General features: G+C 36.7%; 2 protein-coding genes across 2 annotated transcripts; one reads left to right on the plus strand and one right to left on the minus strand.

The window, feature by feature from the left end:
- Positions 1-279: 279 nt before the first annotated feature.
- Positions 280-5947, minus strand: abhd14b (abhydrolase domain containing 14B). The gene is made up of 4 exons (XM_015382049.1): positions 5829-5947; positions 4451-4665; positions 1308-1549; positions 280-1221 (listed from the first exon to the last, which is right to left on the minus strand). The coding sequence occupies exons 2-4, from the start codon at positions 4662-4664 to the stop codon at positions 1042-1044; spliced, it is 636 nt and encodes a 211-aa protein (XP_015237535.1). The 5' UTR covers position 4665; positions 5829-5947; the 3' UTR covers positions 280-1041.
- A 180-nt stretch (positions 5948-6127) lies between these two features.
- Positions 6128-26348, plus strand: mst1 (macrophage stimulating 1). Its single transcript, XM_015382051.1, has 18 exons — positions 6128-6279; positions 6630-6774; positions 8855-8970; positions 9051-9165; positions 10391-10527; positions 10793-10913; positions 11862-11980; positions 13431-13605; positions 15855-15985; positions 16151-16253; positions 16368-16504; positions 16593-16625; positions 16716-16830; positions 16920-16997; positions 18798-18944; positions 19055-19161; positions 22949-23088; positions 25581-26348. Exons 1-18 carry the CDS (start codon positions 6177-6179, stop codon positions 25740-25742), a joined length of 2184 nt encoding a protein of 727 aa, XP_015237537.1. The 5' UTR covers positions 6128-6176; the 3' UTR covers positions 25743-26348.
- The last annotated feature ends 1042 nt before the right edge of the window (positions 26349-27390 follow it).

The raw sequence follows: 27390 nt of genomic DNA on the forward strand, positions 1-27390 counted from the left end.
TTCTGGTTTTGGAAAAAAATAAATCACTTTAATTTACTTTTTATGTTCTTGGCCATGTTGTATTGGTTTTGGTGTGTGATGCTAATGCAGTGGCAGACCTGGGTGCTTTCAAATTAGGTAATGTTAGCTGAGGTCATTTTTTCACAATAAGGAAATTTAAAAATATCAGCAAATATTGGTTAGCAGTTTTAAAATTTGATTTTAATAAATATCAGTATAGGTCCATCCCTAAAAGAATAGAATCAATACATTATATCTGATAAAAATCATCAGGGGGGAATATTTTTATTAATAAAGGAGAGGAATAGTCATAAAAAATGCTAATATCCCATCTATAATTAAAATGATTTGCATAATGTAAGCAACATGCTTTGCATCAATTTATCTTGGTATATAAAATATAATCCTAAAAAAAAAAAAGGTAAGAATTTTACGGCTATTCAACCATAAACCATCATGGTTTACAGTGGATTACAATGTGGTCTTTATGGGTACATATTAAAAGAAGCTAGGGTTGAATGGGCCCTGCATTTCTTAAACACATTAATTATATAAATAAACAAATAAATTATATAAAGGGTTAAAATGAATAAGTAAAGTAAGACTAAGAAAGGTTGGTCTATTCTGTATTGCTTGTGCAGCAGACGCTAAAATAAACTGACCTCAGACACCAGCAGACAAATTGCAAGTTAATCTTATCTCTTTTAAGGTCTTCAATACAGAAAGCATGCTGTTACTCATTTAGTTACAAATACATAGCTCCAAAGGTCACAGGTACTATAAGAGTAGAAGGCATTATGGAAAAAGACACGAAATAATAGAAATAATGGAATAGTCTTAGCCCAGTTGTTAACAGAAAAGCAGCATAAGGAGGGGTTTCCTATTACAAACAATTTTCTAAGTGCTCACATAGGCTGCTGGATTTAGTAAACAGACAAACCCCTCTTGTGATTTGATTTGCAGGAATCATTGTGCACAAGGAACTTCCCATGAATGCTTCATTTGTCAGGCTTCTCTCTCCATTCAACAGGGCGAAGAGCCTCACAGAGTACCCAGAAAGTCAGTAAGTTCTTTGTGCCAGGTGTCTGGGTCATCCAGGTAACACGGGTGTCCCGCCCCCTTCATCACCACCACTCTGTGATTGGTTATAGGGCTCAGGTTACGGAGCGACACTTCCCCGAGCTGAGTGTCCTGGTCGCCATAAACGATCAGCGTCGGGACCTAAACACCCAAACAAAGACTCATGATTGATTAGAAACATATCCAGTTATTATTACTTACAGCTAAAGTTAATCTAATATAAATACCTTCACACTCTGGTACTGCTCAGCGGTGAATTTTTCAGTGCAGATCGGCGCTATGGGGACGTAGGCTCGTATTAGAGGCTGGTGCTCCATGAGGAAAGGGAGAGAATACATCCCACTGAGTGAGGGGCTGATCACCACCACAGGGTTTAAGCTCAGCTCTTCACACACTTCCTTCAGGAACCCTGCAGGGGCAAGTTCTCCCACAGCTGCTGGGGCTTTGGCCGACTTGGACTGACCAAGTTCTGAGGAAAGATGGACAGCAGTGTTAAAAGAGAAGACTAAACGTATCACTGTGGAGGGGACTCAAGCTTCTTGTTGATCTTAATAGCTTCTTCAAAATGTTAACATCAATGATTTTCTTTACAATTTTAGAAAGATTTATTCAAGTCTTTACTTTAAAACAAAACAAGACCCTTAGACAGAAGCTGGTGCATCCTAAAGATAAAACCACCAGACCTAAGATGAGCGGAGTGGTGTATGCAGTTCAATGCAGCAATGATTCCCCATTACTAAGAGATGGATTTACTTTTTCAGTTCAATTTGCATGTTTTCTAAGCCATAACAAGGCTTTTGTTTGGGCCACTTTATAAGCCTAGTACTCAAACCCTATTCCAGATATTCTGAATTGAGAAAGTTTCCTGGATGGGAAGCGAAACGTCTTCAAACCTGGAAAACAAAGGTTTTTTTCAACTTTTTTGGAATAAATAATCTGTGATTATCTTATTTCAAGGGCAAAAACATTTTAAATTTCTTTTTTTTTTTTTTTCAGTTTTTGCAGTGTAATACTAAATCTATTTCTTATGATTTGCATTGACATAACTGATTCTTCCCTCGGGCTAATTTATAATTTCACCTTACAATTTACTTGAACAATTATTATCACGAGGTCCATTGAAAGCATTTTATGACACAAATTTAAATCCCTATTTTTCAGCTGATTGGTCTACAAGAATATTTTACCTTTTTTTTTTTTCAAGGACCTTATAATTATCTAGGTATCTTTTACTAAACAGAACACAACATTAAACTTGACTAAATACAGTAAATGCTTATAAGGTTCTACTTTATTTTTCTACAGGAAAAAATAAATAAAATAAAATTCTAAGTATAAAATCGTTTGGAGAAAATACACACTTTTCCTTAATGAGACAAGCCTCTGAGGCCCTAGGAAATACAATAATTCAGTCTTTAAATTCTCATTAAAATGTTGCATGTTTATGTTATTGCTCAACAGGTAAAACAAACAAAACATTATTTTCTGCTTTTAATTGGAAAAGTAATTTCAACCCTCTATGGAGAACATGTGTTAAAACATCAAGCAAGTACTTTATGCTTGATGATTTGGGCTAAAACATTTGGCCACAACTGCTCTAAGTGTTTGCCACACGCTTAAAGTAAATTTCGTTTTTTTTACATTGGGCCCTTGATTTTACGTTATTACATCATGTTCTACTCACCCATATGAGTTTTGTGTCATTTGGAGCCGTTCTGAAGATAATCCATTAGGTTATATCCTAATATCCTAAAGGATATAACCTAACAGAATATGTTCAGAACGGCTCCAAAAGACACAAAACTCATATGGGTGAGTAGAACATGAGGTAATAACGTAAAATCAAGGGCCCAATGTAAAAAAAAAAAAAAGAAAGAAAAACGGTGTTCCCCCTTAAGCCTTTAAAGCCCGACCTAAGAATAAAACAAAACAGAAAATTACTTTTTTGTTTGTTTGAAGTCCTTATTTGGCCTTTTAACAAAATATGTAAAAAGAAAAAACAGAAATACATTTTTGATATTACTAATTTATTACTATGCGATAAGTCAAGATTATTTTTTGTCTAGTCTTCTGCCCTCTGTTATCAGGTTTATCTGATTGTGTACAATAGGATTTTGAGCAAAGTTTTTAACATTAAATTATGCGAAAGGTGGCAAAACATTTGAGAAACCGTATGTATCAAATATGATACATTTGGCATTACAGGGATAATCTCTTAAAACCGACCTAGAGGACCTTAAATGGGGGTAATAACTCAGAATGCATAAAATTCCACCGTTAAATTTTGACCATCAGGTGGAGCCGTTGCGCGCAGCTCCAAGCTGCCACCAAAAGTTCCAAATCCCCACAGCTCTGGAACTGTTACAGCTAGAGGTCTGACATTTTCTGCATTTGTGGTTGAAATGATGTAGAACAAATGTAATACAATAAAACCTACTGACTACCTCAAAAAGACCTATCATTTCGAGAGTAAAAAAACTACTTTGAGTCATGTTTGAACTGACGCAGGTTGGTCTTTGTTCTACTCAGCCAATTTATATATTAGGAAACTAGAGGTTTTTAGCTTTCAAATAATGTGTTGCTCATGTAATTTGGGCTTACAGTTCCTAAGTTATTTGCCGTTTCATTTGGGTATGCAAAATAGGTGAGGATTACCCAAAATGAGGTGGATGTTAAAAGAGGTTAATACTTAGTTTCTGCATCTTTTGCATTGTCTTAAGCATATGTAGTTACTTTAACACTTGTTTCATGTTAGTGGGGTAGGACATTAAATTCTTGTGTTTAAGTAACTAGCTAGCTATAACTAGATGCAAAAGATGCATGAATATTTTTTTCAGTGCACTACACCACTCCAGCTAAAGCTCTGACATCTACAGACTAACTTTTAAGGAAGATTTTCAGACTTAAAAAGTAGTGGTTATGGAACCTTTCCTTTCTGTGGACAAACTCTTCATTTGCAAATAAAAATCTGCTTATCATTTTACATCTGCTTTAAAGCTAGAGTGTGTAATAATTAAAGAGATTTACTGACATAAATGTAATATGCTATACATAAATATGTTATTTACTATAATCTATGACTTGAAGGACTCAATCATTGTTTTTTTTATGTTTATCAGTTTCTTTTCACTCATTCTTTAGCTCTAAACCAACTGATGATCTTCACTTTCAATGTAATATATTAGTTGATCTAACTTCAGTGGTATCTTATTGAATTTTTAATGCTTCTTTGTGACAATAGCTTTACCATGTCTTCTTTGAGAAGCCCTTTGGTCAAGGACAAACCACCTAGATCAATTTTGATTTATCTAGATGGACTGATTTGTCTTGTCCTACAGACTGAATGTGGGTTTGTCCACGTTGGAAACACCTGGCAGGTCGAGGGCAACCGCTCGGCAGCTGGCTTTGGCAAGAGTCTCCAGAGTGCCGATTTGGAGCCAGTTCTCCGAAGTGAAGCGGATCCCATGAAGGAGAAGAACCGACATCTTTGGGTCTCCTGTAGCCGGCATGCTTTGTCTGTAGAAAAGTGGAGCTTTGCAGGTTTCCACCTGCACACTGCCTTCGCTCATCTTAACCGCTGACATCCTGGAGCAAAAGAGCAATTCTTTTATTACTGAAATTAACCTTTAACTGAAACATAAAAAGAGATCCTTGTAACTTTAAGTTGCATAATTTCTCCAATAAAATCTCTAAAACAGCGTTAGGCAACTCAGCTTCTGCAAGTTGCACATGTTTCTGCTGCAGCTCACCCAACTGGATTAGTTATAACATTTCTTCAGCTGCACACTGAGTTCTGCAGAAGTAGATGATTAAAAAAAGGAAAGTTTTTTTTACAGCACCTAAGAAAATTATAACAATATAACCAACATTTAAAGAGAAGTTATATATTTTCAATCATGATATAGAGCACAAGTCTTAACAAACAAATGAATTTTTTTTTTTTTTTTTAAGAAAAGAAAAACACTAGATTTAATGTCAGTGGAGTAAAACTATAAATGACAAAAACTCTTAGAAGTGTTATAAGAAAAATACAAAAGTACTGATACAAGAGAGAAACATCTCTTTTATAATATGGATGTAAAAGCACTTGTATCCAGACAGAGAAACATCCATTCTGACATGCTTAATCTAAATTAAGCGAGGGGTGCTGGTGCCTATCTCTAACTGTATATGGGTGAGATGCGGGGTACACCCTGGACAGGTCATCCATTGCAGGGCAACACAGAGACAAACAACCATTCACACCTAAGGAATAAACCTAACTGTCATGTTTTTGGACAGTGAGAGGAAGCCAGAGTACCCGGAGAGAACCCACGCATGCTCAGGGAGAACATGCAAACTCCATGCAGAGAGACTCCAGGCCGGGAATCGAACCCACAACTTTCTTGCTGCACGGCAGCAGCGCTACCCACTGAGCGTGAAAATGTAAAATTCTGCAGGTTATTACACAACTGGAAAGAAAATTTGAGTTTCAAGAGCAGCTTCAGAGCGACATTACTTCCTATATTATTGTATTTCTTAACATTAAGCAACAATGATCGTGTTTTAGGGGAATCTTAATTAAAACCGTGTAATTTTTTAAACAAATATTCTTTCTGCTGTTTGCAGTTGATGCTGTTGTCATTTTTCCCAGTGAATACTTTTAAAGAGTTTGATCAAAGTCCACTTCAGATCGTTTCATATTGACTTCACGTATTTAGCACCATGATGACAAGCACGAGGATAATATAAATACAGTTTATTCTTACCCAAACGCCTCCGGTGATGATTACTCAGTCAAGAAAATAGAATAAGCTGCGAACAAGCTGCTGTGGTTTCTCTTTAGTCCAGCAAAACAGGAAGAATCAGAAACTAACATCGGAGGAGGAATCACTCTACTGACCCCTAGCGTCCGTGTGGAGAACTACAGCCAGAAGCAAACGTGTCCCTGGTTATTAATGATTAATGTCTCTATTGATTAGCTGTGTTTGGGGGATTAAGGCCACTGTTTGTTTTAGAGTTTAGTGCTTTGGTCTTGACTGTTTTGGCTGTCTCTCGACTTCAGCTTTCTGACTTAGTGTGGGGATTTTAACAACTGGTAAACAAGTTCAGATTAAATGAATTCAGACTCAGAGGCTTTCCTGAAGTGTAATCTTCCTCAGAAACGAAAGATGATGCTAATCCTTCTCTGTATTCTCCTAACTACTGGAGGGACAACAGGTAAGTGTCTGATTCTCCTTTACTTAGACGTAGTTAAGACTTTTAAAGGTTTAAATGTTATTTTCTTTTAGAGACACTTAAAATTTAATTCAAAGGGAGCAGATATTATTTAGAAAGAACACAAATCAAAAGATGTGGCAAATTATTTCCATTAATAAGTTAGTTTTGAGTTATTTGCTGATAAAAGTTACTAAAGAGTCTTGGTCCAAAGGTTATATGTGTGCAGGACCATGCCTGAATGTTCCTGGTGGTGCCACTGATCTACCACTGGGCATGACTATGAAATGAGAGAGAAGTTATTGTTAAAGTCACATTTGCAATATGTTTTTGGTTCGGTCTTACATGAACAGGACACCGCAGTCCTCTGAATGATTACCAGCGCTCAGAGGGCAGAGAGCTCGTTCCGACCCCATGGAACCTAGCTCGGATGCAGATGTTGCCAGGTTTGAGCCTGGAGGAATGTGCAAGCCGCTGCTTGAACTCTCTGGACTGCAGGTAAAACTGTGATATATGTGTGAAGTGCCATGTATGGCAGAAAATAACCATTACATCCATCTACACGCACCGAACCTTCTGTGAAAAATGGTGGTGGTGGCATCATCCTTTGGGAATGCCTAAAAAGAGAAAGGACTCAGTCTACACATGCTTTGATACCATGTAGGAAGTTCACTTTCCAGCTTTTTCTACCCTAAGCATGGAACCTGAGCTACAAAGGAATATGTTTTTTTTTTCAGAGCATAATTATGTTTGAGAATTTGTACCAAAATTGTTCACATACTCTTTACATTTAAGCTCCTCGAGCTTGTGCCACTTTGTTGCAAAGAAAAATTAAAAGTGTCGAAGAGACACGCACTTAAGGCAGTTCTTTTCAGATTTGGATAGAAGGCAGAAAAGGTTGATCTTTGTTTACTCTATGGAAATAGCTCATTTAATACATTAATGATAGTGGTTGCAAAGTAATAAACTGCAAAATAAATTTGATGGGTTTTAAAAGTAATTAATGCTGTAAAAAGAAATCAATAAAATCATACTATTTACAAGAAATAACAGCGTTAAATCCAAACATGTGCTCCAAAAACATCTGTTAAATCAGCAGAAGTACCTTCCTACTTAACTGTACAAAAAGTTTTTACACTTCATAAATAAGAGTAACTTTAGAAAAAGGTTCAAATGTAACAGATAATGTATCTGTTTTTTAATGAAAAACACAATTTCTTTCTTTTTTTTTTTTTTTTGGGCATTCTCATTCCAGGCTTAATTTAGATATTCATCATCTTTATTATTTCTTGAAAATGTACATTCCATCAACATTTGTCTTTTGGTAATTAAGAATTTATCCAATTATGCTTTGGAAGCAGTAAATAGCTTATATCAACTGGGAAGATTGGCATAAAAAATTAAATATGGTGCATGCTGCATATTAACGTATAAACAGAAAAGTTTTAAATTTTCTTTTTATTTTCTAGTTGGATTATCTAAAAACTAGTCTAAACACGCAAACACAGCCTGCAGCCTATAGCCAAACCTTAAAGCTGTCCTTTTCCAGGTTAATTTTATCTTCTGCTGTCACTTTAAACATCTTAATTGCTGCCCAAAGAGAGGAGAAACTCCATCCACGCACAACCCCTTCCCCGCCGTGTTAGATGGGATGAATCATGATGCCAATTCAGCAGGAGACCTCCTATCTTTATCTTGTCAGGGTCGGAACTTTGATCAGTTAAGCTCCTAAATGATGAAACAACATGAAACTTACTTCTACAGATGAATACACTATGAACCTCCTACAAAAGAAATCCACCTTTTCTCAAATATTGTAAATTACTTTATGTCAGTTTAGATCTGTCATCTCTTCACTGCTTGCAGCTTAAACAAAATCCTTCTGCTTGTCTCTTAATAGGAGTTAGAGATATGAATATAAAATTCCAGTTCTTGTTTCATTCCACTGACCTCCTGTTGATTGCATATTACATATTCTTAACAGTTTTTCCTGAATCAAATTTAAAGCACCCCATAATCAGGCAAACGAACAAATAGTCACATAAAAAACCAGTGACTTTTAGATGTCCTGAGGTTTGGTCAGAAAGCTAGAGGGGATCAAGTCTTCTCTGTTGCAGATCCAAAAACAGACATTTATTGATCCATACAAGGGCTGCTACAATCTAGAGACTTCTAAACTAGTCTAATTTTAAAGATTCACTTCAACTCTTTGACTTTTGAATGAAATATATCTAGACATCTTAACTATTTTTAATTTTTACTTTCTTTGAATTATATTTTATACACAAAATATATTAAACATATTTTCAACAAAAGAATTATGACTTCTCGAGTGTTTCCTTTTTTTAACATTTCAATAGTTGTATTGTTCTTGCTTTGCGGCCCCCAGTGCAAGCTTTTTAGAAAGTGCTATATAGATAAAGTTGGCATCAAAAGAAAGAAAAATAATCATCAGACACATATTGCAGTTTTCCATTACATGCATAACTAGGTGATTATTTGGTTGCAGACTTCATACCTTTATTTTATTAAAAGCTGGATTCATTGCCAAAAACATGAAAATATTTCTCATCTCCAGAGCTTTCAACTATGAGACCCGTCCGATTGGTACTTGTAAACACCTGCCCTGGGTGGCTGACGGAAGCAACGCAGAAGTCAAGAGAAACGTCAACTGTGATCTTTATGAAAAGAAAGGTGAAAGATCACTGGTGCATATCATTATCCATGTCCTCTTTATAGTATTAGACTCTTTGAAATCCCTCTTTTTTTTGCAGTCTATGTAAGAAAGTGCATTGTAGGCAAAGGGGAAGACTACAGAGGGAAAGTTTTCACCACAAAGAGTGGGCTCACCTGTCAACAGTGGTGGTCCAAGTTTCCTCATGATCACAGGTAAGACTATATGCATTGTTTTTCATGTGGAAATATGGAAATATCTAAAGGGTCATTAAATTGTTTAAAAATAAATTAAAGGGTAATCTTTTCAAGAAATACAGAAAAAATCAGATAAAGATTCAGATAAATAGTTAAGTCTTTCAACCTTAATAATTAAATATTAATCATTTTATTAAACCTAAATTAAATTTTTTGGAGCCCTATGGGTTAGAATGCCCATGTAAGACACAGACCAAACCTAAAAACATTGTTATACTGTAGAAGATACAGACATCCTTTAAAGAAAAATATGCACATGAAAATATCATATTTAGTATTTAGAGGGAGAGCAGTCTGTGCCAGAGTTTCTGTGAAATTAATTTATGGTCTATCTGACTGTCATCAGGAGTCCAGATCTGTCCTTACGGCAATCAGTTGGCAGATTGGCAGAAGCTTCAAATGTGTGACAGCATTATGATGCACTAAAGTAGAAGTCACAGGAACTATTGATATTTTCAAATTATTAATATTTAACATAAAGAGGTAACTAAAAGTCTTAAAACTACTACCTGCTAGAGAAGCAACAGATTACACATTTGCTTGCTCATTGAAATACAACAATAATAAAAATCCAAAATATGTCCCTTAAATTTCACATAGAAAATTCCGATTTCTGTCTGCAGCATTTAAAAATATTGCAGAAATCAATGTCTTTCAATCTGAAATAGAAAACACATTTTGAAGAGGATGCTGAGGGATTCCCATTTGGAAAAATGCATTGTATGTAAAACCAGAAACAGCAAAAATCTTTAGAGACAACAATGATAGGAGAAGAGCTTGTCATGTTTTTACTTTCTTATCTAATCTAGGAAGCAGTTCAGGAGCAATCTGGCCCCTAATCTGACATTATAAAAATGATGTAAAGAAGAAAATAAATACATGATAAAATAAATGAAATGATCAGATCACACAGTTTAAACATTTCAATCTTTGTTTTTGTCACATCATGTGCTGATCATCATGGGAAATCCAGATTTTGCAATGCCATGTCAGTGCCAAATCTCTATAGATTTAGTAGAACAAATATTACAGTGACTCAGACAGCTCTGTGGGTTTTACTCTCTCAGTCCAAGTTCTCCTCTTCTGTTCATACAGCCTCAGGGAGCGTGCCATGTGAATGTAACCACCCACACATCATGTGGGTCAGCCTGTCACTCATTTAAAAGGTCCCTATTTGTCTCAGGTGGACTCCCACCCCTACCAATGGGCTGGAGCTGAACTACTGCAGGAACCCAGATGGGGACCGTATCGGTCCTTGGTGCTACACCACCGACCCTGAGCGACGCTACGAGAGCTGCAACATCCCCCAGTGTAAAGATGGTAAACTATAAAAAAAAAACTCTTTAGCATCTCATTTAATTAAGCATATAATTTACTTTTAAGGACAGAGAACATTATTGTAAAGTTCTGTTTGCACGTTTGAGCAACTTTATTAAAGAAGTATTGTTATGTTTACAGATGTAAGAGTCTAATTTTTAACTAGCAACAAATGTGGTACTGATTTTCTTTTTTTTTTTGTGATATGTGTTCTTTGGAATATCTGTGATGCATAAAGCATAGCTTAGTTGGTGCCTTCTGTCTGCAGAGGTCTGCATCACCTGCAACGGAGAAGACTACAGAGGGCAGGTGGATCACACTGTGAGTGGCAAGGAGTGTCAGAGATGGGACCAGCAGTACCCTCATCAACACATCTACCAGCCTGAAAAGTACATGTTCATGCATACCTGCTCTGCTTTTATTGTCCTAAAGTAATGGAGCTGCTTGGTGGCTTTGCTGCAATACATCTTTTCCCTTTAGCTGTAGGAAGGTTGTGTGATCAACCATAAAGCTATTTCATCAGATTGTTTTCAGTAAAAAATTGTCAAGCTTGCTTTAGATGTTGCTTGATAACTACACAGCAATATTTTATGGTTAGTGTTTCTATTTCTTATGGTATTTTGTTGTAGATATTTAAATCAGGAAAAATGCTTAGAGATGAGCTTCCAAATGTGATTGACTCAGATGACAAAAGGCATAAGTCAACTGATTGAGAAATCCTTTTGTTTTCTATAAAGTTGCATTAAAATGTTTACTCTTATGCAACAAGGTAGTTTTTCTTTTTTTTTTTTTTTTTACCTTAAATGTATAATGCCAGATGGCGGACATTATAATTAACTGTATTTACCTAAATAACTACTATTGGTACACAAAAATGTTGATAGATCACATGAAGCTTGACCCATTTTAGAATATCTGCCTACTATAGTCTAATAATGATCAGAGTATAGAAAAAAGTTGTATTTAATCAAAAATCTTCCATTCATTTCTTTTCTTTTTCTGAGCTACTAAAAGTGGGTTACTATTCCTAACCCTAACCTAGAAACCTATGTGTCTAAACAAGTATTAAAATGGAAAAGACAAGTGAACATGCAATTCTGGTAAGGGACTTTAGATCTTCATAGGTCTTTGTTAGAATATAGCTGCTTAACTAAACATTGCAGTATCCATAGTCAGCAACATTTTACAGTAATTATGACAAACAAGGCAGTACAAGTATATCCTGCCACCACACACTGGGAAGAGACAGCTAAAGATAAACACGTTTATTGTAGAGATGCCAATTATAGTGAGGACATAAATTCAACCTCTTTAACGTTTGGGTTTTAATGTTTCAGGTACCCTGACAAGAGTTTGGATGATAACTACTGCCGTAACCCTGATGCATCTCCGGTGCCGTGGTGTTACACCACAGACCCTGAGACAGAGAGAGAAAAATGTGACATCAGTAGATGCAGTAAGACTTTTTTTTTTTTCTTCCAAAAATGCAAATATTGTTGTTGTTTTTTTTTTTTGTTTGTTTTTTTTTGGGCTCTAATCAAATAATTTTAGGTCACATAATGGGAAAAGGATTGGACAAAGTAAGAAACATTCACATATAGTTTGACTGTAGATTTAGTGAATTTTACTTTATATTCAGGTTTGATGATTTCTTCGTTTGATTAGGGTCTATTAAGTTCATCCCTGAGAGTCAATATGGACCTCGGCTGTGTTATCAAGTCTCAGTAATTAAAACACAAGGTGTTTTAATTACTGCTGAGTGTGTTTTAATTAATTGTTGAGCAGGTTTACTCCCTACACAACATTTCAGAGTTGGTTCCAATGTTACTTTCAGGTTCATTAAAAATAATGGATCAGAACAAAATAGGTGTTTGTGCAAGATTTTTTATTTGATCACTATCTATGGTCTTTAGGTTCAGAGAGGGGTAATTATATCAAATTTCCTTTACTGTTTGTGCAGCTTGCTGCAAGTAACATATTTTTTTCTTTCTTTTGCTGCTGTTTATTTTTTATTTATCAATGAAGAGCAAAGACTTTCCAATATGTAAGACAGAGCCAGCAGATTATTGTTACTAAAGCTTGAATCAAGTGTTTTCCCCAAGCTTTTAGAAAGGGCTTAAATGGGTCAAGGATAACATGGGCCTTTTACAGTGATGAAATAGACCAAAGGTGCAACAAAAAGCTAGAAAAGAGCCCCATCTTGTGGCCAGATCCCTGACAAAACCATTTCACGCAAATGTTTGAATAAGATATTTGAAATCATTTATTTGTATTGTTTATTTAAGGTTTCATTCTTTCCCAGTTTCGACATTTGTCATTTTCTCTGAACTTTAGTGGGCCAATTCTATTATATTTATGTAAACAACCGAACACTCACTTTATTGCTGCCACCTAGTCTGTTTTCATATCAGTGTAGTGAGAATTATGACTTTTTATTTCAGTTAATATAGATGAATGTATTTTTTACACGAGATGGTGGTTTAAAGTTAAATTTCTCAGTAAAATAAAATGCCATGTGTGACCAATAGAATTGAAATTCTGATAAAAAAAATTTTTTTTAAAGTGCTAGATTAGGAGCTACTCACCTTTTTAAAAAAAACTGCTGTCTTTACAGTTTTATAAATCCTTCCAAAAGGAAAGTTATTACTGGAGATGTTGAGTGTGACAGAGTGATGTATCCAAGCATATCATAGAAAGTTGAGTGGAAGGAAAAACTGGGGCATCAAATAAACTGTAAACATAAGAATAATTGCAGACTTGAGATCAGTGTGGACAGAAATAACACTTAAGAACTTTTGTAATAGACAAAATGTGGAAATCTGCAAAAGCTGCATTCCTTAAATTAAGACAGTACTGAGCCAGAAACTACATTATGATATGTCTAATTTGGTTTTTCCAATATGCAGCTGAAGTCCGTGTGGAGAAGAGGCAGCGCTCCAGCTTCACCACCAACTGCTTCCGAGGCCGAGGGGAAGATTATCGTGGCAAAGTCAACGAGACAACGTCTGGAATTCCCTGTCAGAGATGGGACTCCCAACAACCTCATGCACATCCCTTTATCCCAGACATATATGAGTGCAAGTAAGCAGTGTTGCTTTTCATGCAGGGTGTGAACAAGCTCTGCATGCATATGAATATTAATGTTGAGGTGCTGCTGCCGGGAAAAAAATTTGCAATCTTATTTCTCTGTCAACAGCTGACAGTAAATGATAGATCATCAGCAATTCCAGAGTGTAACATCGGTTGCCCTCAGAGCAGCATGTATGCTCGTCTGCTACGTTTAGTTAATTCATCATCCAGGGTTAATTTGCATCAATTTATTAAAAATGTTGTTCTTTTTTTTATTCCAATGGGAAATTAAATAATCTATTAATATGGTTAGAATGGGGCTTTTACGTGATTAGTCAACACAAAGTAATGCATTATTGTAAGCGTGGAAGCAAAATGTTACATACCGGTAATTTAAATGAAAATCAAAAAATGTCTCATGTATTTAGGTTCAGCCCCCCCGAATCTCAGTTTTGGCAGCAATTTCAGCTTCATTTCATATTGGAATACGTCTCTACTAGTTTTTCCTCATGACAGACTGATATTTCAGCCCATTCTTATCGCTACAACCATGGACATAATTTGGGGGGGAAGACAAGGGGGACATGTCCCCTGCATTTGTTCAAACATCGGTTTTGGTCCCCTGCACTTTTTACTGTCCAAAAACAATGTTACATTACACAGACATTCATCGAGCACTAGGACCAAGCGAGAAGCTTGCTTTACAAACATCTGATCCCCACTGAATTAGGTCTGTGATTGGATTGTCAGACACCCTGAAGTTGGTTATATTAAAAAATACTTGCATCCCCTCCACTTCTAAAATCTAAATTTCATCCATGGCTACAACAGATTGGATGCCCTAGCATGTTTTGCTATTGCTAGAATTTACTGATTGATTGACTATATTGATCTCAGAGTGGAGGAATTTACTCGTTACATCAGCTCAAATCGTCAAAAAGTGAAGAAGAATGTGCCAAAGGAAGAAAAAGGTGCATGGGATATACAGTATATACATTATATACAGTGTGTCCACATATGACTGCTTTTTTTGTTTGTTTGTTTTGGATTATTATACAGGGTTATTGCACAGGGTGTTAACATGGGTATTCATATAAAACAGACATTTTAGCAATATGCTCTGATGTAAACCATTACATATTAAGGCAACATCTTGAAATCAGCCAAGTCAACTTTAGTCATGAGCACTTTACCAGTGTTACAACTGACAAAGGTGATGAACAGTAATAAGCAAAAGCAATAGAAAATGAAAAGATAAAATTTAGCAGAATTATGATTTAATGAATGTGGAGGCCTGTCTAATGAACAGTATACTGAGCTGACCCCTTAAGCTTCCACCACTCCTTTGCCAAATCAAGGAAGAGCCAGTTAGCTAATCTCGGTTGACAGATGGAGCAATGCCATTGTAAAAGTTCAAAGGTAGGGTGGGTTATCCCTTTTGATGCATTCATAAAGAATAAAGAAGCATAAAGGCCAAAAAGTTGAATTCTGTTATCATCTGTCCACTGAGTCTTTCACCACATGTTAGCTTTCTTCTAAAATTGGCTTGCATGTGCCATCTAGTATAGGCCAGACCTGTGGAGTACTGACCAGAATGTGTTTTCCACCTGAGCTGTGAAACTTTGCAGCTCTTCCAGAGTTACCACAGGCCACCTAGCTACTTGTCCTATTAGTTCTTTCTTCCCACAGCCTCTCATTTTAGCAGATAGTCAAATATTGGTTGATTTGTAGTTTTACAATATTTAGAAATTTTCATGTTTCTTTTTAGGATGTTTTGGATAACGTTTCATAATCTAAGCATTCATAAAGCTTCTTAAAAACTTCATCCCTCACCTCTCTGATGTTTTTCAGTCTTGAGATAATGTTTATTTACCCAGGTTCTCTAACAACGTTAAACTTAAACTCACAACTTAGCAGATTCACACAGATTAAACATATAAATGGATTCCTAAAGCAAAGTGCATGGCCTGGGTTTAAATTATATAATTGAAAAGGGGGATTAATATAAATAAATGTCACACTTAACACTTTTTTCACATTTTTAATAAGTGTTTTTCATTTGTCTTTTCAAATCACTAGCGTGCCATACTTAAGAAATTCACAGCTGTGACATTAAAATTTTAGATTTTTAAGAGAGGGGAACACTTTCCGCATGGCACTGTGTAATTTCAGAGTAATGTCTCTATCTGTAAATAAGTCCTATTGTGTGAAAGGCATGCCAGTCACTGTATTAAACGTATTCAGGGTTTCTTATCATCTAGGGGTTTAGAGGAGAACTACTGCCGTAACCCAGATGGTTCAGAGGCCCCCTGGTGCTTCACTTCAATACCAGAGATGAGGACTGCCCTTTGCCTACAGATTAAGCGCTGTGCTGATGACATTGAGGCCGAGGGTAAGTTATATTGATTCGGATTTTGATAAAATTTTAATTAAAAAGAATAATAAGGTATTTTTTTTAAGAATTGAATTTAACCCAGACAGGAAGGTTTCAAAACATCCCTTATCTTTTATTAAAATTTCATTGTATTTATGAAAATAAGCTCTTTTAAACCATCAGACTGCTACCATGAAAATGGAAGAAACTACAGAGGTGTTGTCCGCAAAACTCGCAAAGGCATCACCTGTCAGAAATGGAATGTGAACACACCTCATCTGACCAAGTATGGTGATGTTTTTAACAAAGAGTCCAGATTGAAAGAAACTCTTTTCTTCTCTTACAATCCTAATCAAGAGCTTATATGATTTCAAATACTTGCATTTGTGTGATCTTTTAGGATAAACCCACGGACACATCCGGATGCCAACCTGACGGAGAACTATTGTCGTAACCCAGATGGGGACCAGCACGGACCCTGGTGTTACACCACTGACCCAAAAACTGAGTTTGATTACTGCGCCATTAAACAATGTGGTACATGACCCTTTTTTGTGCATTAGGACAAGGAATTTAGACCTCTTATTTTTTTGTTTTAAATGGTTCTATTGTTGCTTTCACACAGCTGGAGAAAAAGTGTCCTTGACGGAAACAGTAGGTTAGTACGCAAATGAATGAGGAGAAAAAACGTCCAGAGGACTCCATAGTTTGCTTCTGCAGTCACATTGTTATCTTTTTGTGAACACAGAGAAGGTGGAGTTCAGTGAGTGCGGGAAGAGAGACGACCGTCCCCAGCCAACCAGGTTGCGTATCGTGAATGGAATCCCTGGGAACTCGCCTTGGACTGTGAGCCTCAGAGACAGGTCAGGCTGACAGCTGACGGCGTTTGGTGATGAACTATCAAAACAGTCTCTGCTGCGCCATGAATAACCTTTGACCTCTTTGTGTGCAGGAAAGGAAACCACTTCTGTGGAGGATCTCTGGTGAATCCCAGATGGGTGATCAGCACAAAGCAGTGCTTCTCCTCCTGGTAGTTAATTTAAAAACTAAACCCCAAGTAAACTTTTTTGCGGATAGACTGTATAAATACGGCCTCAGTTATTATGTCTTTATGACATTTTCATGTAAACTTGTTAAATTCTGCAATATTTGGCCTAAAGCTATTTTAATTATGACCTATAGGGGTTGAAGCATGGCTAGTGCAGTTGAATTTTCCTATTGGTTATAATGGTACATGCCTATATAAGTCAGTACATATTTATGTCAAAACCCTGTTTAAGTATAATGGTCATTTCACTTGGAACTGAGATACAGTATGAGATTGCCCTCATCTCCTAGGTTATGGCATCTAATTTCCTGCTTTTTGGGCATTTGTTTCCTCCATTGTCCATTTATGGTGTCTGTAGGCATAGTAAAAATGAAATGGAAAGTCAAGTCTATTTTTGTTCAACGATGCAAAAATGAACAGTTCATATTTAGTTATCCTGTATATTGGGATATTTTTAAAAACTGCAAATTATAAATATCAGTTTTTGCAGTTCTTGAAAAGATGATTGATTAAATCAATGTTGTGAAATAATTGGATGTCTCTTGACAATTTATAAATTTCATCTTTTCTTCCAAAAAGGATCACAAATTATTTGTTTAAGATGGGTAAAAGTTCCACATAATCTCACATAAAAGGTTTTACAAAATATGACCTGTAATTTTGTATATTTGCCTATGAGCCTATGAGATTTTAATGGTACAGTATGAGAAGCATGGTTACAGCAATATATGACGGTTCAGCTTATTGTGGTCTTACAAGATCACTAATGATCTTTTAGATTTTTGTAAACAGGAAATGGACAATCTTCCTATTCCTCATCAAATAAAACATGTTTTTATAGAGTTTCCTTAAACAAGACATTTGTTTTTGTTATTTTAAGGCAAAATTACTTAGATAAACAAATTGCACATATAAAAAATGTGTTTACAAGTGATCCACTAAGATGGCATGTGCAATTGATAAATGGTGCAAAAGTAACAAAAAAAAAATCAAACTGTTTATTTTGCCTGTATACAAAATGATCATAGTAAGAGTGATAAAAAAATAACACATTTACTTTGCAGCATCACACCTTTTGCTTGTCATTGAGGTTATGCAGCTCTAATAAATATTTGTTGCATATATTTACAAATTTTATTTTTTATTTTTTATTTCAGTAAAAAAAAAAAGATTTTCAATATAACAGCAAAAGAGAAGATTATGAAAATTACTCACTGCATTTTTAGACAGCACTTTCTTTAGTAAAAAGATTGGTACTATTTTTTGTCTTAATCTCATAGTCTTGGTAAAAAAAAAAAAAACAAAGGTTGTTTGAAAAATCTAAAGCAGGACATAATTTGATTTTTTTTACTAGGGATGGACTTGCTGACAGACATTGCTTTCCACTTTCAGGGGTTAAAGCATCTTTTGGGGTCATATTTAATCTCTGTTTTAATCTCTGTAAGGATTGTTCATTTTTTCATTATATCTAATTGAATTTTTTTTTTTTAATTTGAATTGGTTTTTTTTTATCTTACTTTATACTTTTTTCTTGTCAAGAGATGCAATTGTAAGTGAATTTCATTCAAAGTTTGTATAAAGATCAGTCATGCTGTTTCAAGGCTTGAAAGATTTTCTTTGCATACAACCTCACAAATTTCTAAGCAATGAATTAAATCAATCTATTGGCTTGATCTTTTCAACAGAGGAACTATCTTGGTTTATCTGTCTATTATCATTAAAACAATATTGAAAAAATTTTGCTTTTTTGAAATGTACATTAATGTTATCTTGTTTTTACAGCTATGTGGACTTGCCAGGATACTCTGCCATGATGGGAACCCTTTTCCGTGATCCGCAGGAAGGAGAGCCTGGTGTGCAAACGATTCCTCTCACCAAGATTGTATGTGGACCTTCTGAGTCTCAGTTGGTCATGCTTCAATTGGAATAGTATGTACCATCCTGTATCACCAGCACCAGAATGCATCCTCACACACATCCCCTTGCACATTACAGCTACCGGAAATTCTCCTTTAACTCTGTTTTCTCTTTGTCCCAAGTCCGGCACAGTTCAATGAGCGTGTCTCTCAGATATGCCTCCCTCCTGAGCGCTACATAGTGCCTGAGCACACAAGATGTGAAATAGCTGGGTGGGGTGACACAGGAGGTAAGACAGAGCCTTGGGTGTGGAGGGTAAGGTTTAATTCTATGCAACTGTCAAAATATACAGCAAATAATTATGGCTTTAGAATGAAGTAATGTTTCAATCGAATGAGAGAGAGACGGCAGGGGAGAATGCTCAAAAGGTTGCTTCACAAGGTGGTTGCATGCTGGAGACGCTCTGCTAGTTTGATTTTGACATTCTTTTTCAAAGAACTTCAGTAACTCTGTGGATCAACTTTCTTTTTTATCTGATTTTCTTTTTTTTTAACCACTGATGTTGGATGTTAAACTGCTGAAAAGACTTTTGCCAACATCATTTCACTTTTGGAAATTTGTCATGATCTTTAATCATTGCAATCATAGCAGTTTTTTATTTTTTTTTTACACCTGAGAGCAGTTCATTAACATCTCAATATCTAAAATAATACTTCAACAACTTCTGCAACTCTCAGATGAGTTGAAAATGATGTACTGAGGATACAGAGCAGGAGCAAGGAGAAGAGAGGGAATGAGCACATTCAAGTCATTGCTTCCATCAATTGTTATGGGCAAATAAAGATCTTTTGCAAACAAACTCCAAGCCCGCACAAGGACCCAGCCAATATATCAAAAATGCAGTATTATGTTTTTACAGAAACGTGGCTGCAGAATCATATGCCCGACTTCAGTTTCTCTCTACCAGGCTCTCTGACTATACATGCAGGCATTCAAAGAAAGCTAGAAAAGCAAAGGAAGTGGGGGTGGTAGGGCTTGTGAACTACAGAGGGTATCATCCATGACATGTTACTGTGAAGTTTAAGCTCTGCATCTCAGACATTAAACTGCTGTCATTTAGTCTTCATCTATATCATCTACCCTGAGAGGTCACCAGTATTAATGTGGCAACTGTTTATATTCCACTTTCTGCCGTTTGCTACACTGTGTGTGATGTCATCACCTCTGTTGCTGCTAAACTACAGACAAAACAGCTTAAATGCATCTGTGATGATAACTGGGCATTTTCAGTATGCCTCCCTCTCTACTAAAAACCCAGCACTCTAACAGTTTGTCAGATGCTATACAGAGAAAACAGAACTTGTTTTATGAATATGTCAAGGACTCATACATCTCTCCCAAGACCTCTTGGAAAATCCCATCACAATCTTGTTTTCCTCTGCTCAGACTAAAAGTACCTTTATAAGAGCCAACCTGAAATGACTGTAAGAAGATGGTCACAGGAAGCTGGAGAAGCCCTGCAATTACATTTTGAGGCTAAAGACTGGGATGTATATTTTCAGGAAAATGGAGTGGACAGCACTATAACAACTGAGTGTGTGACTGACTATAAACTTTAGTGTAGATAGCACAATATCTACTAGAATAGCAAGGTGCCTACCCAGTGATAAACCCTGGATCACTATGATGTAATGAAATTGCTAAACAAGAAAAGTAAAAGAAAGAGCCTTCAGGAATGGAGACAGGGAGTTATTAAGGACTATACAGAGGGATCTAAGGTCAAGATAAGAGAAGGCAAGGAGGCATACGGGAAAAAGCCGAAAAGCAAACTCTAGCAGAACAACATCAGAGATGTGCAGTTAGGGAGAAGAAGATCACAGACCTTCAGCAGAAGGAGGATCAGACAGATGGAAGTCTCAACCGAGCAAATGAATTAAACATATTCTTCAAGAGGTTTGGTGTAGGAAACATTTCTGCATCCTTCTCTCATGCCCACAGTCCAACAGACATCACACCTTCCTTTGACCTAAAGCTTCCCTCCAAAATCTCAAATGTTCCACCTTGCAGTGAATCCACTAATTTAAGTACAAGACAGTGCTGCTCCACCTCCCTTCCACATATCTTTCTCCAGAAATCTAGTATATAGGCAACTAGAGAGACTGAATAATAGTAAGGCACCAGGTCCAGATATTGTCTGTCCAAGAGTCCTTAAAGGGGTTATAGAATGCAAAACCAAGTTTACATGGTCATAGATGAATAACGATAGTTCAGTGGGTGAAATTGACGTACAGATAAGTTCAAACCCCATCGACACCTCCTTTATATGCAAATCTCGCAATTCCAAACCATAAAACGGGTGAATTCAAACAAAGCCCAGAGTTGCTGCTGGGCCACTGACTGGACCGGACCTCAGCAGAGATCCATGAGCAGAGGAGGGGGGCTGGGGTCGGTAAGGCAGGCGGGGGGAAGCACAGTGCCGCCGGTGTCCAGGCTACCATTACCGAGTCAGCTTCGATCGCTCCGTCCCCTGCTGGCTCCCTGCCCCCATCCGTTGGGGTTCGCAGACCGACCTGACATCCCACATCACAAAGAGCTGAGACAGACTTCTGTTTGTCCACCTGAGCAAACAAACAAGCAGTTATCAGGACCACCTGCAGTTTGCCAAGAAGGTGGAGTTGAAGATGACATCCTAAGCCTCCTTCAGCAAACTAACTTTCATTAAAAGTAGGCAGAAAGTGCTGTGAGGATCATGTCCTTTTATCTCCTTTCTTCAGTGTATCTTACATCACTCAGTGTGATTCACTTTATCAAAAACTCCAGAGAATTCAGGTGGGGGCATCAAGAAGCAGAGGTCGGACATGTAAAGTCAACAAGTCATCTCTATGCCATGTGTTTGTTCTGTCAAACCACTGAACCAGGTGAGTCCAATTTAATTCACTTGGACTCACGTCACGTACTTCAGTGGATGGACAAAACTAACAAAAATGGTATAGAGATAAGTTGTTTACTCCACATCTCAGTCAAAAAGTACCTGCATCAAAGGCTACCTGGCAAACAGACCTTCTTTAGAGCTTTTCAAAATGACAATGTCTGACAAAAAATAGAAATAATAAAGAAGCAATAAAAAGACATTCATGATGTTTGATGTTTAGGTGAATGCTGACCCTTGCAGTTCATAGGTCACTATTGGCTGCCCTTCCTATGACTCAGTACCCTTGAAGTAGCCTTTAGCCTGTTAGTGACCCCTGATCTAGAAGGGATAAGAAGGGACAGAGCAGACTGTATTTTAAGGAACCTTAGGTCCTTTGCAAGATGATGCGTGTCTTCTGTAGGATATCCAGCAGATGATGACACCTCTTTTTTCTAGCTTTTTTATTGTCATTACACTGTCACAAGTACAGAGCAACGAAATTAACTCTCTGCATTTAACCTATCCCCTTGGAGAGCAATGGGCTGCCATTTTAAGGCACCCGGGGAGCAGTGTGGGACCCAGAGTGTCAGTCCATGGGAGTGGGACTTGAAATCAGAACCTCTGGATTCCAAGCGCAATGCCCTAACCATTAAGCCACACTTCTGCTGAGCTCCGCTCTAGTCTACCATCATCTGCTGGGGTAACAGCATCAGAGCAAATGATTTAAAGAAGCCTAATAAGCTGATAAAGAAGGCCAGCTCTGTTCTGGGAATTCCTCTAGAATTGCTGGAGATGATTTCGAAAAGAAGAATTCCTCATTAAATGAAGAACACAAGGGGGACAGTTGTGAGCATTATCTCTAGAAGACATTTAAAAAACAACCAGATTTTCAGTCAAAGGCTTCTCTAGATCCAGGCCAAGACAAACTGCTACATATGATTCTTCCCTTTGACGGCTATTAACATCTACAGCAACTTTTTGAAAAAATTTTCAACAATATATAATTTCTCTGGGATCAGTAAAGTTTTTTTTTTATTGAATTGAACTGAAACAGATGGCGCTGATATCTTACAAACAATTCCACATCTTTCCTTGTTCCTTATATACAACCCTCCCTGAGTATACCATTTACTGTAGCCTTCTTGTCTTGTCACGGTTTTCTCAGGGACTGGAGATGAGACTGTCCTTAACGTTGCACATGTGCCAGTTATCAGTAACACTGAATGCAACAAATACTACAGAGGTCGCGTCCGAGAAAATGAGATGTGCACAAACTCTTTCCAAGCTGGAGTCGGTGCCTGTGAGGTAGGTTTCTATAGGGGACCTGTAGATGATTGGATTTTGTTTCCTTTGTGTATTGTATTGTCTTTTTTATGTATTCATAAATAAGGGGAAATTATGCACAGAATAAAGATAGTTTTCTAAAATCCTATAGGCATTAGGCTTGACCCCATGGAAGCTTGTAGACTTGCATTCTCGAAGATGCATTTACACTTCTTGTCCTAGTTTTAGTGTAGTTCATTATTATTTAATGTGATAGAATAACAATAATTAGGACATAATTCTTAGAAAGAAAAGACTCAAAGTTTTTCAACTTTACTGTACAAATATGAGTCCAGTGTGGCATGCATTGGTGTTCCAACCCCTTATACCTAGAGGTTTGTTAGAAAACATCTTCAAACTTCTGCTTTCTGTTTGACATGTAGCAGGCTTTTTTAAAAATGATAGAATGGGCTTCAGTAAGTGACGTCAATATCATTTTTTTCTTGAGCCGGTATCCACTATTTGTAGCAAAGAACTTAACTGTACATAATCCTGAATACACTATAATAAATCGTGAAATAAAGAGGTAGCAGCATAAAACTGTGAGGGCTTCACTCCTTTAGCAAAGTCAAAAAAACTAGTCAGGCTTAATGGGATGATGGTAAAAATGAAATCCAGGATTGTATCACAATATCTGTTGCAGAAATAAAACAAATACTTTAGAAGTTACATGAGATTTATTTGTGTTAACCAGTCACATGAAAATCCATGAAGACACATTGGACAACAGAAATAAAAAATAACCAAAACAAGTTTAACTACATGAAAAGTGATTTTTATGTGTTTGATGAGTAAGATAGTTAGAGTCTCTTTAATATTTCAGCACTAGTCTTCCACGGTTGTTGGTATAATTCTGGCAATTAACTGCCATTTCTCCCTGCTTGCTTCTAAGTTACATTTTTTGAAGCATCAAAAGCAATGTGACTGACTAAAAAAAAAAGAGAGAGAGCTTGTTGATATTTTTAAATTTCATCTTTGTGTCCATGTTTGTCACTTCCATCTCTGTTTAGAAATAATCCCAAAAGCACCACTGTTTTTGGTGGAATAGCCACATGTGGCTCAAGAGCCGTATGCTTGAAACTTCTTAGATCACTGGGTAATTTGGTCCCAGGTCAGATGGGATGGAAGGTAAATGAGATAAACCCTACTTTTAATTTGCATTACTACTTATAAAGTGGGAACATTTGATTTTGCCCACTTCCTCTCCAAGTCGCTTCTTACACACAGTCAGGGTCAGATTTAGGAGATTTTGGGCCCTAGGCAAAGACAGGCAGGGGGCCCTCTGAATTAACAAGACAACACATAATAGACATAAATTATTTGTTCTACATTTTGTCCCTCTCTTCTTGTACCTTTTCTTGTGGTTTTCCTCTCTATGTTTTGTACTCAGCTGACTTTTCATGCTGTCTCAAAAGGAATGAAAGATTTTTACCAATCACTAAGCTCACTTAGCAGATTGCTCCTTCCTGTGTTTCCAAAAAGGCAAAAGCAAAAGTAAACAACACAGTCCTTGTTTTCACTGTAGAAAAGCTATGATCTACTTATCTGTTCTCCATTTTTCATTTGTATGAAATAATAGCTGCATGAATAATGACAGCAGGAGGCAGGGTTACCAATCTACCTGCTCTGGAGAGCAGAGTACGGTGCTTTTATATGTTGTCACCAAAGTCTCCAGTAGCAGAAAAAAGTCAGGAAAAAAAAAGTACTAGAGGGGTCTTAAAGGTGGCTAAATATAGTGACAGAAGCACTAAATTGGCAACACTGCTCTCTCTTCACATAGTGTGTTTTCCAATGGTTTGCTGCTCTGTGTTTGGATCTTTCTGAACATGTGCAGCAAATGGGCTGATCCAATGTGGTGGACAAGGAAGGGGGGGCTGAGACACACTTAATATTATAGGCATTCTGATGGCATTTTAGCGAAAGGATTTATATCAAAAACATAAATAATTTGCACAAATAAGGAATAGTTGTATTAGCTATACATGTAAACAGAGTTTTATAGGGCCCCCAGGAACTTGGGGCTCTAGGCAACTGCTTAGTATTGCCTAATGGTAAATCCGCCCCTGCACACAGTCCTACTTTTGCTCCACAAAACTTGGAAAATCAGAAAACAAAACTTATGTAAGTTTGCTTAACTCTAGATGCAAAATATGCTACTATATTTTGTAAAATGACACTAAATGTAGTTCTCCAAATATAAAAGTGTCCCTTTGACAAGAAGTAATGCATGTGAACTGCCGGGTATTAAATCCCCTCTTAAAGAAAAAAAAAAAACTCCTATGTTGATTTATCCTGCTTTGAGGAGAGAACATACAGCTATTTATAAGGTCCTATAAATCAAACACATCCACCATATGGCTAATGTAAGTGAACTGGCAAGATGTGACTGCAAGATGTTTCCCACCTCGGCACTGACACTCAGTCATAACAGAGACAAATAATGACTCCAGAGTGTTGTTGCTGTGTGTCTGCAGAGAGACTACGGCGGCCCTCTGGCGTGTCAGAATGCCGACTGCTGGGTGCTAGAGGGCGTGATCATCCCCATGAGGCGCTGTGGACACCCGGGACAGCCCAACATTTTCATCCGTGTGTCTGTGTATGTTGACTGGATCAAGAAGGTCATGGAGATGGCTTAGCTGTCTGATAAGGAACTGAATGAATGCTTTAACATTTAAAAGACATGAACATTTGTATCCAGTTAAAGATTAAAACTAACTGTTTAGTTGGGATTCATCTACAGGGTTGCATAGCTATACTACAGTGTCAATAGAAAGCCAGCTCAAAATACATATATCTTACTGTAATTTTTTTAGGTTCTTTTGTTTGCAAAGTTTTTAGAATTAATTCATCCAGAAAATTGTGTGTTTGTTTTTGGATATATATCACATTATGTTCTCCTTTTGTTTGATGTATTATCATGATGCAGTGCCTGCATTTTATTTTTGTCTCAGAAATCAACCCAAATATTAAGTTAGAGGAACAGATTGATTTTCCCATTTTTAGATCCAGTGGTCAGTTTTGTTGTCATTAATAATGCAAGCTGATCATAACTTATTTCTCTGCCTCAATGCATTTACAGTATTCTGTGTAGCTATACTTTTACTGAAGGAGGCTGGGATGTACCAAGTTTTTATTAAATAAAAAAAAAAGATCAGATAAAAGTGCAAAGGTATAGACCAATACCCAATTACACATTAGAGAAGCAGCAAAAAAAATCTGGCTTTCTGAGTTTAAAGTTCAACCTTTGGATGCTTTGTTTGTTTTTTCCCTGTCCTCCAACTCTAGAATGTGAACTCCAGACTTTAAATTGATGAATATTGCTTCCCAGATTTTATTTTAAGTCAATTTAAAATTCTGACTCCTGCTGTAATAAATACTCTTCCTGATCATATCTAATGAATTTTGAAATTAGCTAAGATGTCAAACAAAAAGGTTTTTTTAATAGAGTGTGGTGCCTTGTAAAGATTTTGTCCCATAAGAGGCAAAATATTTCAGTATGTTTTATTCTAACAATTTTTAAATAGACTAACACAAATGGGCACACTCAGTTTGTGAAACTTTTTTGCAATCAAAAATGTGAAATTTCAGCTTGTGTCTGTATTCAGCATGCCTGACTCAATACTTTGTAGAACCAACTTTGAATGCAATCACAACTGGAACAATCATTTAGGAGACTCTTGTAGACTGGGACATCAAGAAACTGAAATTTGTCCGCACTCTTCTTGGCAAACTATTTCATGCTCCATCAGACTCGATGATGCAAGTTTGTGAGTTTTATTTGCTTGGATCACCACAGTCTAAGTTTTATTATATACAATTATCTTTGTATTTAAACCATTTAATTGTTTCTCTGGCTTAAGGTTTCGGGATTGTTGTTTTGCTGAGATGAAAATCTCTGCACAAAGTTGAACTATTTAACAGGTTCCAAAAAGTTTTTATCCGGGACTGTCCTGTATTTAGCTTGATCTTTTTTCCCAAAGGTAATAATCCCCACAGACTGGCGGTGCCACAACATAATTTACTGTACTGTAGGGATGGAGTTAGTTCTTTGCCACATCATTTATTTTGCTAAAGTCACCTTACAGTACAACATCTGAGGCCTTCACAGAACAGCTGTACTTATACAATTTTTATTTAGGAATATTATGGTCTCCAACTTAAAAGCGCAAAGTATAAATATCTATCATTGTCATAAAAAAGGGGAAAAAATACAGGAGTTGTAAATACCTTTGCTAGGCACTGTATATAAGGATAATTTTCCAATCTGAGAAGGAGATTCTAAAA

The sequence above is a fragment of the Cyprinodon variegatus genome, unplaced genomic scaffold (genome assembly GCF_000732505.1).
Source record: "Cyprinodon variegatus isolate N-32 unplaced genomic scaffold, C_variegatus-1.0 Scaffold248, whole genome shotgun sequence".
NCBI classification, from domain to species: domain Eukaryota; kingdom Metazoa; phylum Chordata; class Actinopteri; order Cyprinodontiformes; family Cyprinodontidae; genus Cyprinodon; species Cyprinodon variegatus.